The sequence below is a fragment of the Pleurodeles waltl genome, chromosome 10, assembly GCF_031143425.1.
Source record: "Pleurodeles waltl isolate 20211129_DDA chromosome 10, aPleWal1.hap1.20221129, whole genome shotgun sequence".
Classification (NCBI taxonomy): Eukaryota; Metazoa; Chordata; class Amphibia; order Caudata; family Salamandridae; genus Pleurodeles; species Pleurodeles waltl.
Genome location: NC_090449.1, coordinates 292,241,052 through 292,253,184, shown reverse-complemented (window position 1 = coordinate 292,253,184; position 12,133 = coordinate 292,241,052). Strand labels below are relative to the sequence as shown.

The following is a 12,133-nucleotide window of genomic DNA, read 5'->3' as shown; positions in this document are numbered from 1 at the left end:
CAGGTAGCACCCGGAGAAGTGCCAGAAACAGGCACTACGAGGATGCGTGAAACGGTGCTCGCCGAAGTTGCACAAAGGAGTCCCACGTCGCCGGAGACCAACTTAGAAAGTCGTGCAATGCAGGTTAGAGTGCCGTGGACCCAGGCTTGGCTGTGCACGAAGGATTTCCGCCGGAAGTGCACAGGGGCCGGAGTAGCTGCAAAGTCGCGGTTCCCAGCAATGCAGCCCAGCGAGGTGAGGCAAGGACTTACCTCCACCAAACTTGGGCTGAAGAGTCACTGGACTGTGGGGGTCACTTGGACAGCGTCGCTGGATTCGAGGGACCTCGCTCGTCGTGCTGAGAGGAGACCCAAGGGACCGGTAATGCAGCTTTTTGGTGCCTGCGGTTGCAGGGGGAAGATTCCGTCGACCCACGGGAGATTTCTTCGGAGCTTCTGGTGCAGAGAGGAGGCAGACTACCCCCACAGCATGCACAAGCAGGAAAACAGTCGAGAAGGCGGCAGGATCAGCGTTACAGAGTTGCAGTAGTCGTCTTTGCTACTATGTTGCAGGTTTGCAGGCTTCCAGCGCGGTCAGCGGTCGATTCCTTATCAGAAGGTGAAGAGGGAGATGCAGAGGAACTCAGATGAGCTCTTGCATTCGTTATCTAAAGTTTCCCCAGAGACAGAGACCCTAAATAGCCAGAAAAGAGGGTTTGGCTACCTAGGAGAGAGGAAAGGCTACTAACACCTGAAGGAGCCTATCAGCAGGAGTCTCTGACGTCACCTGGTGGCACTGGCCACTCAGAGCAGTCCAGTGTGCCAGCAGCACCTCTGTTTCCAAGATGGCAGAGGTCTGGAGCACACTGGAGGAGCTCTGGACACCTCCCAGGGGAGGTGCAGGTCAGGGGAGTGGTCACTCCCCTTTCCTTTGTCCAGTTTCGCGCCAGAGCAGGGGCTAAGGGGTCCCTGAACCGGTGTAGACTGGCTTATGCAGAATTGGGCACATCTGTGCCCAACAAAGCATTTCCAGAGGCTGGGGGAGGCTACTCCTCCCCTGCCTTCACACCATTTTCCAAAGGGAGAGGGTGTCACACCCTCTCTCAGAGGAAGTTCTTTGTTCTGCCATCCTGGGCCAGGCCTGGCTGGACCCCAGGAGGGCAGCTGCCTGTCTGAGGGGTTGGCAGCAGCAGCAGCTGCAGTGAAACCCCAGGAAGGGCAGTCTGGCAGTACCAGGGTCTGTGCTACAGACCACTGGGATCATGGAATTGTACCAACAATGCCAGGATGGCATAGAGGGGGCAATTCCATGATCATAGACATGTTACATGGCCATATTCGGAGTTACCATGGTGAAGCTACATATAGGTAGTGACCTATATGTAGTGCACGCGTGTAATGGTGTCCCCGCACTCACAAAGTTCAGTGAATTGGCTCTGAACAATGTGGGGGCACCTTGGCTAGGGCCAGGGTGCCCTCACACTAAGTAACTTTGCACCTAACCTTTACCAGGTAAAGGTTAGACATATAGGTGACTTATAAGTTACTTAAGTGCAGTGTAAAATGGCTGTGAAATAACGTGGACGTTATTTCACTCAGGCTGCAGTGGCAGGCCTGTGTAAGAATTGTCAGAGCTCCCTATGGGTGGCAAAAGAAATGCTGCAGCCCATAGGGATCTCCTGGAACCCCAATACCCTGGGTACCTCAGTACCATATACTAGGGAATTATAAGGGTGTTCCAGTAAGCCAATGTAAATTGTTAAAAATGGTCACTAGCCTGTCAGTGACAATTTGGAAAGAAATGAGAGAGCATAACCACTGAGGTTCTGATTAGCAGAGCCTCAGTGAGACAGTTAGTCACTACACAGGTAACACATTCAGGCAAACTTATGAGCACTGGGGCCCTGGGTTACCAGGGTCCCAGTGACACATACAACTAAAACAAAATATATTCAGTGAAAAATGGGGGTAACATGCCAGGCAAGATGGTACTTTCCTACACACGGTGATTGTGGCGAATTCACAAACGTGCACACCAGCAGGAATGCTGTGATTGGATGACCGCAACCTGTGCAGAAAGTTGCGGCCGCCATTTTATGTTACGAGACACGGTCCCCGGGGCTAAAAATACATTTGATAAGTGGTCATTGTGGAAGTACCCTGACCCTAGGGCTGTGATATAGAGGTCTTTGAGGGTCAAATTATGCCCTCAAAAACCCTTTTTAACGCTGCGCGATATTCACAAATACATGGCAACGCTCAGCGCGTCCCTCAATTTAACGTTGCGACGAATTCTTGAGTATCAGCAAAAAACGTACATTTAAAAAAACACCTGACTCATTCAAACACTAATTCATTCACTCATAGTACCACTCAGACACTAATGCAGGTACTGACAAACCCACTCATGCACCCATTCACACACCCACTCAGACCCTTCCGAACCCCCACACAATCGTACACTAACGCACCCTCTCATAGTCCCACACTCATGGAACCACTCACAGACCCACTCCCACTGCTACTCACAGAACCAGTCAGACCCTAACGCAAACACTCTCAGACCCACTCACGCATCCTCTCACCCACTCAGGCCCTAACGCACACACTCAGGCCCTAACGCACCCACTCAGACGTCACATTTTCACTCACAGAACAACTCAGACCATCACACACCCATTCACACCCAGACAGACACCTTCACACCCATGGACACCCTCTCACACCTAATCTCACTCTCAGAGAAACAGTCTCTTCAGCCAAGCACGGTGGGTGTCGGTGGTCATAGGGGGTTGGCTGCAGGGCCTGGCTTGTGGCCAGGGGTTGGCTGCAGGGCCTGGCTTGTGGCCAGGCCCTGCAACCAACCCCCACCATGCATGGCTGAAGGCTTCCCATGGCACAGGGTTGAGTGGTTATAGGGGCTTGCTGCAGGCCTTACGGCCAACTTATGCTTGGCGTGGGGTTGGATGGATTAATGTATAGTAATTAAAATTGACTTAGTTAAAAAAATAAATAAAAAAATAACTTAAGAAACCAAAGGTTGCAGGGACGTTATAATTAGGCTCTAAATTTACTTGTACAAAACCTTAGAAATTCAACAGTTATAGTTAGTTATTTCAAGTAACTATAATTCGCACCCTAAGGTAACTTTAACTTGTGCCCTTGCCATGCACTGCTAATTATCCCAGATATTACAGTAAACATGACAACTTTTATAATATCATTAAAAAGACACTGAAGCATTAGCAGTCGAATGAAGAAAAATCTGTGCATGTGGGGTGCGTGAGTTATAGTTACCTTAGGGCGCAAATTATAGTTACTTGAAATAACTAACTGCTGAATTTCTAAGGTTTTGTACGAGTAAATTCAGAACCTAAGTAGAACATAGCGATAACCTTTGGTTTTTTAAATATATATATATTCTAGAGGTGTGTATATATATATATATATATATATTCTAGAGGTATTTGTACCTAATCTATGCCATAGTTGCTATTGTATTAAACTTGTTTTATTGGAGCATTTTTTATGCTTTCTCCATGGGAGATGGACCTTTCTCTGTGTTTTTTACAGAGCAGGTCAGGCTAGGATAGACCTTAATATGGCATAGAAGTGGTGCTCACTGGCATGGCCTGCTGATTTATATTTCACAAGTATCAAACACGCAGTTCGGGTCCAGATATGCATTCACATGAATTTATATTCATACTGACATTTGGCAAAATTGTCCTGCTGTCATGGCTAACATTTTCCCCATGCTTTCTTTTCACCAGTTCTTATGGAGTGAGCATGCTTGGATTCTGACCCCCATTAAGAATGCAAATAGTTTTATTTTCATATTGTTTGGTTGATTCGGACACACAGTTGTCGTACTAACATGGATAATTTTATTCACATGTTTTTTAATGTCTTATGGCTTTATTTACCTGTGGTTCCTTCCACAGGTTTTTATGTTGTGGAGTATATTGCCAGAACTTTTACTTTTGTTCTAGACCAGTTTTGTTCTACTTAGAGACTTTTAATGGTCTCCATTCACAGACTTTCCTCTGGAGAGGGTATGACTCTGGTATCTGATTCTAAAGTAAGGAATCTGAGGCTAAATGTCTCTATCAGATGAACAAGTGACTTAACTTCAGCAATTAATTATCTGGTACAGGATCTAGCCCGGAGATTCCTTAATGACCCTCCTATTCTCCCCGCTCTGTGAACTGAGACATCTTTTGTCTCAAAGATTTCATATGGAAATTCATATCCTGAATTGAGAATTCAGTCATTATTTGACAAAAGGGTGTCTTTTATTGTAGCACACTGTTTCAATAGCCAGTTTCTAGATGTGGCTCCACGTTTTAAGAGTGGAAAAATTGTTCCAGAAGAAATTGATGTTGGTGCGTCAGAGAGGAGGTTATATGGACTCCATTGATGTCACAATCTGGTGGACGAGGTCTGTACGGAGTCGTGCAATCCTGATGTGTAGACTGGCTGGGTGTGGGGGGGGGGGGTGGGGTGTTCCGGATCCAGTCTTGCACCTGAGGAGGATGCGAAAGTAACGAATCTTCAGCTAGATCCTGTCTCTACCAGATAATGCATTACTTAAGGTAAGTAACTTGTTTTATTATTCTAAACCTGGTTACATTGGTGAAGCTTTTTTTGAAGTTCACATGTTTATGCCATCCTTGCTTCTGTCCTTAGTTAGCACTCTAATTTCTCCCCTCTGTTCTATTATAAATTTAGCTATTGACGTGTCCAAGCCAACCAATTTTGCTGCCTGTTTACTGGTGATCAAATTAATATTGAGGGACATTAATCCTATAACTAGAATATGTGAGTATGCTTTCCGGCCCAGAATGATTCAAAGCACTGCGTCTGTTCTTGGGTTACATCCAGCCTTTAGTATGCAGGATTTTAGAAGCTGTTTAGTAGGTGCCCAATGTTGTCCTGTTGGATTTAAGATCACAGCTTCTTCATTTTTACAAACATGAGCCTGTTGAGGACAACAAACAGCATGCCTGTATTTTGCAGCCATATCTGCTTTTGTGTATTAGTATTTCGGCATGACTGGTGTAAAGATGTGTAGGTCTCCACACATTCACAGACCTAGATCTCGTAGGTTCTGCCTGAGGGGTGCCAGAATTCTGCCAAACATCTGTGTGGAAGAAAAGGTGTACCTTCAATCAAAAAGGTTTCTGATAAAGACTTCTAACTGCAGATTTCTCACCTCATGATTTTCCCCAAGTGCCAGACTGGATCTGGAAACTTTTGTAACAATTCCCTTTTGTGTTGGTAGGTGGTGATGTTCGACTTTGTGCTGGATCTGTCCTAACATGGATATCCTGCCACTCATCATTTGGAGTCTGGTGACCCTCTGGGCACCTCCAGGCTGCTAAGCCATTCCACGGAAAAGAACCCTGAAGTGATTCTGCTTGACCGTCTCCCCCAACAGATAAAATGTCAGCTGAGAGATTGTCACCAAAATCTTTTGTGACACACTATACCCTGTTGGAGTGGCGTCGGCTCCCAAAAATTCAAGGTGGCTATTTGTCCGAACCCCAAATGCAGACCGGACACCAACTGCACCACTTGAACTGCACTCAAGACCAGTTCCTTCCATGAGCCTGATGCAGGTGGATCCACCCCAGTGCAACATGTGACGCCATTCAAGGTGCTGAGACAGATGCCACTGGCCCAACCCTCAGCACTGGTACTAGCGACAACGATGCTGGATACTAATCCATTAGCCCACCACTGTGATGACGATGGTGACTATTGAGAGAATTTCCATCAAAATGGCAACATATTTGAAGACATTAGGAAGTCAATGACCTGTGAACCTTACCAGTCATTTAATTGTCCTTCCCAAACCAAGCTATGACTACTGCCCTCCTTTACAACTGTGATCAGAAGGGTAGTGGAAGCCCATGACCTTACTCTCCCTCTGCAAGAAACCTAAACAAATGTCCTAACTGAGGTTGTTAATGTAGCACAGGTCAGCCAGGAACCTTTGCTACCTTTTAATGAGGCCCTATGTGACGGACTAGTGGACACCTGGACGAACTTGGGATCTTGTAGTCCAATAACTAGATTAGTGGTAAGGAGGCATAGGACTGCATGGTAGACCCTTACTTTCTGCTACAGTATCCAATCCTGGAAAGCTCGGTGTGGTAAAGGCTTACTCCAATCGCCTCTAAAAATTGGTGTGGTACAGGCGTACTCCAGCAGCCACTAAAATTTGTTCCCTAGCACTCCACCTGACAGGGAAACCAAAGTAATGGACACACTAGCAAAACAAGTGTTTTCTAGTACTAGTCTCGCCCTAAGATCTATCAGTACCTCATGCCTTCTGGGCAAGTACACACATTGTGCGATGGGGTGTTGACATTTTACCAGCTGTCCCAGAAGAGATTAGACTGACCCTGCACTGCCTAATCTTAGATGGTCAAGACTTCGCAAGGTACACCACTCCTTCCGGTCTAGACACAACTGACTGTCTGGATAAGGCAGCGTGGTGCTTTGCGCTACACCTGGATTTGCTCCATGGGCTTTTTATCAGATGTGCAGCAGTCTCTTGTGGTCATGCCCTTGGATAGCTCAGAACTGTTCAGAGGGAATGTTGACCTGGCCCTCACATTTAAAGAGGGCAATGCCACTTCCCACTCTCTGGGCCTAGCTCAGCTGATTAAGGAGTGTTCTCCAACAACAGCACCCCTTTTGAGGCTTCAGCAGGAGAATTCATCAGAGGCAGCACCAGTACCTGCTTCAGTAGCAACAGGCCTCCCAGACATTTTGGGATCGGGTCCAGGAGCAGGCAGACAGTGACCCAAACCCCTCACCACTGTGACAATGTAAAACTGCTTTGATTTATCCTTGGTTGCACTTGATCACCTATCATCTCTCACCTCTGCAGATGGAGGAGCATCATATCAGACCTATGGGTGCTGAAGGTTGTGGAATCAAAATATTCCCTACCTTTTGTCATATTTACCTGGCATGCCACCCACACCACCTCCCAGAACACCACTTATCCATACTCCCCAGAGTTGGGTGTGTTGGCCCAGGAAGCCATGTAGAGGGTGCTGGCAACAGCGATCGGGTCTGGTTGTTACTTCTGTGATTTCCTGGTGGTGAAGGAGGATAGAGGCTTTTGCCCCATCCTAGGTATGAATTCTCTGAACATCTTCTGAAAGCACTAGTTCAAAATGATTACCCTTGTCCAAGTAAGGTTTGCCCTGGATCCAGTAGACTGGATAGTAGCATTGAACTTGCAGGATCGATGTGTCCTACCTTTGTTTCAGGTTGGCTAGTTGCACTTTCAGTTTTGTGCTCTTTTCCCAGAGCACCTTAGGGGCTCTCCGAGGCGCTGGTGGTGGTCACAACCCATTTGTGGAGGTAGCTAATATCAGTCTTCCCATTCCTTGATAACTGGGTACTGAAGAATTCACCTTGGCTGTAAACCACCTCCAAACGACGGTCGACTTGTTGACATGGTCAGGCTTTTTTTTTTTTATAATATTTGTGCAGATGTCACACCTGAATCCTTCACAGCAGCTCCCCTTCTTTGGAGCCATCTTGGATATGGCTTTGTCTGAGCAATCGCTCTACATCAGTGAATCCAGGTCTTCTGGGCTGTCACCCAATATTTCAAACTCTGACCTGCATCTGTGTGTCTAGCTCTGAGGCTTCTGGGCCTCTTGGCCTCCTGCATCCTGCCTGTGGGCCGTGCCTGGTGGCACATGCACGTTCTGCAGAGGAATCTGACTGTTCAGTGCGCTCAGCACCAAGGAGACTTGTCTGAATCCATGCAGGTGTCAATGGAGACTGCAAGAGATCTGGCAGACCCTGCTCTCTACACCACCCAAAGCTAACCGTTCTGATGGTTGCATTGTTGATGGGTTGAGGTGGTCATCTGACAGAGGTGGAGATCAGAGGACTTTAGTTTCTGGCGGGCTTCATTCCACATCAATCTGCTGGAGTTGTGGTGATTTGCTTGGCACTTGTAAGCACTATTTTCCACCATCCAGGGGGAACAGGTACACGTTCTCACAGACATGACTCCTATGTGGTACTGCACCAAACAGGCTGGTGTAGAGTTTTGGGTCCAGTAACCAAGGAGGCTCAACATCTCTGAAAGAGGCTGAATGCTTAGGGTGTTTCCCAGATCCCCCCCATGCCTGGATTTTAAAATGCCAAGGTGAATAAACCCAGCCATAGTTGTCTAGCAGATTGAGTAGTGGTTACACTTGAGGTGGCATAGGGTATTTGCCACAGACTGAGAGCCCTGGATTGATCTATTTGCCCCTGCAGAGAACGTGCAGTGTCCAAACTTTTGTGCATTGGAGTTCCCACGGCAGTTCTGCCTTGGAGAGTCCTTCTACCAGTAAAGGGTATGGGGACTCTGTATAACTTCCCACCCTTCCCTCTCCGGCCCAGAATGCTAAAAGATTGTGAGACACTGCCCAAGTCATCCAAGTGGATATGACTTGGTGAGGAAAGTGTGGTACCTGGAACTTCTGGCCATGAGCACATGTCCTCTGATTCAGCTGCCCCTTTGGGAGAACCTCCTGCTGCAGCAGGGCAGTTTTGCACCCAAGCCTGCAGAACCTACACTCCTATGTGTGGGGACTGAGCGGCAACAGTTTACTACTTTTGATCTCCATTCAGAAGTGGTTATCATTGTCCTGGCAGCCAGGCTACCATCTACCAAATCGGTTTATGCAGGACACTGTTTGCTCTCTGCTGTACTTCCTGTGACACTGCACCCTTGAACGCACAGATGTTCTTCTATTATGTTAGTCATTAGCCCTGCAAGGCCTTTATGTGTCAAAATTTAGGAGTTATTTTTCATCCTTTTCAGCTGCCTTAAGTTATTCAGATCAGCTTTCCCTCTTCAAATCACCTGTTTTAGTTTGTTTTTTTAAGGGGTTGATCCACATGTGCCCACCAGCACATCGTGAATCTGCAGTGGGACCTTAATTTGATTCTCACCTACCTCATGTGCACCATAAGACAACACGCCTCATCACCATAACATTTACCAAATGTGTGAGTGCATTTCAGGCATAGTTTGTAGCACCACGCTGTTAGTCATTCTTCCCTAACAAACTAGCCTTTCAGATGAAAGTAGCATTCCTGCCTAAAGTAGTCATACCTTTCCAGATAAAGCAGTCCATCGCTTTCCCAGCTTCCTATGCACTGCTTCATCCGTCCAATGAGGAAGAACGTCTCCATCTCCTTGTCACTAAGAAGGCACTTAGCTTCTACATAGAAGGAACACGGGATTGCCAGCAGGATGACTAACATTTTGTTGAATCTCTGGAGATAGGAAAGGCAGAGCCGCACAAGAGGTACCATCTCTCGATGGAATGTTATGGATTAAGATCTGATACGAGCTGGCTAAGAAGCAGCCCTCTGAAGGCCTGTGTGTGCTGATTTTAGCAGAGGAAAGGCTACTACCACTGCATTGGCACATGGTGTACCAGTTCTGGACATTCACCAAGCCTCTACCTGGATGTACCTCCAAACGTTCACAAAGCATTACTGCTTGGACAGCCAGTTTATTAATAAGATTCCATTGAAACATCTGCATTGTCATTTTGATTTCTGTGAGTTCTTCGTCCTGTGGTGGACCAAGATTAGCAAGAAAACTGAAGTCTGCGTGTGGAGGTGGTGCAGATATACTGGCCCCAACGTCCCATCTGGGGTGGGAAGGATCAGATGCAGAGCCACACAACACCAACTACAGACTCACAAGGGAATTACAACAAGTTTCAAGATTCAGTCTGGCAACTGTGGTAATTCACAACGTAATGTATCTGCAGTTAGGTAGACTCTCTACAAGAAAAGGTATTCCCTAAGGTAAGTAACTTGTTTGTCATGCAGAACGCTGCAACTGTTGAAAAGCCTTTTGCCAGGGAGCTGATGAGGGTTGTGGAGGGGTGTTCAGAATGTGCCTTTAAGCCTTATGTTTAGGATAATGAAATTATTTCACTGAAGTGAGTAGTTAGATGGTTTTAATCTGTGGGATAAGCATTTTCTTGAACCTTCAGCATACCCCGCCTTAATTGATTTATCCAATAAATGTTTTTTCTGTGCGTTTTCTCTTTAGGTTTTGGCTCATAAACCAGCACGAAACCTACATTGTGCCTCATATCACCACCCGTGGGCAGCAAGCAGATAGTGTTGCTCAAAATCAGTGTCCCTTACCTAGGTACAGTAGTACATAGTTGTCTTGCACAATATTACAAACCTTTCTTCTGCACTGGCTCTGAGAGGCGCACTAGGCTTTGCTATTTGAGCTTGCAACTCACTGTACACACAGCATTTGCTGTTATTGAAGGTGATCTCAACATTTTTAGTAGCTGCACTTTTCACTTTGGGTTTTGGATAATTTGTCACAATTCCCTTTTCCTCCAGTTTTTCCCTCCAGATTTTCTTGCGTTGTGATCATTAGTGGTCTTTATTCATATCAATCCTGTTGAACGCAAATGCTTTCTTGTTTGGAGATATTTTAAACATTATCATTGTCAGGTTTACAGGTTCACTGCATATTTTACTTTTCTCATCAAGGAGTTCTGAAAACAGTCTGAAACCTTCATTATGGTTTATTGCTTAGCCTTTTTTTTTTTTAACCCAAAATCCAGGTTGTCTGCATGAGATCCACATTTGCTAGGGTGTATGCTGCTCTGTGTTGCAGGTACTTGCTCCTACCTCTTCGAGGTGTTTATTACATCTTAGAAATACATGTTTCCTGAATCTGTGTGCAGCTTAAATCAATGGGCTCAAGGTCAGACTCCTGCATCAACTTCAGGCTTGAAAAAACTGCCTTTGGTGCATTTCAAGTGATAGTGGTTGCATGGATATGTTTACTGTACTTTCTAAGTGGATGTAAGTTCCCCAGATTGCTGACTTGAATGCCTTTTGTGGTGCCAAATTGTAAATTTGTTTTTCAACCGTCACTCTGCACCAGGTGGACCTGAACAGTCAGCAGCAGCTTCTCCAAGCTCCACTAGAAATGATTCACCATCAACTGTTATCACATGTCTGTGACATCTGTTCCATTTTTCTGAATCTCCACGGATGCAAAATTTAGAGATGTTTAGTTTTCAAACATTTTTCAACAATTTAATTGCTTTTACTTGATGATTTTGGTATGTCACCTCCAGAATCTTAAGGCTGCATACCTTGTAAATTGTGACTAGGTCACATGTTGACATCAACCCCTTTTGCATTTTGGTTACTGAAGAAGAATCGCTATTCAGGGTCATGTGAACTCTATCATAAAAGCTCACCCAAATGCATTGAGGGTTAGAGAAGCTCTTTGCTTCATTGAAAAAAACAGATTCTTTCTCATTTGAGATCGTTACTTTTTTGACTCAAGTCATAATGATAAGAAAGGGTTCTATTCACCACATTGCACAATAATCATTCAGGAGGCCTGCGCCTGTTCTTGCATCTAAATCGAAGCTGAAGTAGGTATATCCATGGGTAGAGTACGTCAGTACTTTGAGAACTGCACAAATACTACAGTCCAAAAAGCAGAGAATTCGTTTTACATGTATTGTATTTATGGTTTATGTAGTGCCCCACGCAATGGGGTCTGCCATGATCACCTGACATGCTTCAATGAGAACTACATACTTTTCATCTGATGTTCAGGCAGGGTTGATAACCAGTTTGAAGGCCAGCATCAATTTGGAAAGATTGTAGAAACATGCCCTGGAAGGTTCAAACGGTGGTGGCTAGGGATTTTGGTCTACCTTATCCCAACATCACAACTGTTTTTTTTTCCACCCTGCAAAGGTCAAGAGTCAGGAAAGGATAGGTAAGGTCATGTTTGCTCCAGCAGTTTCATCAGTCTGCGAACAAAAAACCTTTGCGTTCTCAGACAAAAATAATCATTCAATGCATGTTACTCATCAAGTTGCAGACTTAGTCAGGAGTGACAGAAAAGCACTTTGGGCCAGTGGTAAAATGAACTCCTTGCCTCTTATGAAGATACTTTAACCCGTTCCACGCCATTCCCTCCGAAACATTTTGATACTGATGTCAAATTTGTAGTGGAAACATGCATCAGGTGTTTCCTTCTCAGAGGACGGAAAGGCTGACACTTGATATTTACTCATCCCCAAAAAGTAGGTTTTCATTGCATTCTGGATCCCCGG

At 45.6% G+C, this 12,133-nt stretch overlaps 1 protein-coding gene across 4 annotated transcripts in view; it reads left to right on the top strand.

Moving 5' to 3' along the window:
* PARN (poly(A)-specific ribonuclease) overlaps nt 1-12,133 on the top strand; it is a 690,538-nt gene that overhangs the window by 521,225 nt on the left and 157,180 nt on the right. For 2 of the 4 annotated variants that reach the window (XM_069210424.1, XM_069210423.1), the window contains exon 23: nt 10,078-10,179. The exons of the other annotated variants lie outside the window; for them this stretch is intronic. In XM_069210424.1, coding sequence (XP_069066525.1) covers nt 10,078-10,179 — 102 coding nt within the window. The remainder of the gene's footprint in view (nt 1-10,077; nt 10,180-12,133) is intronic. 4 annotated transcript variants of the gene reach the window in all.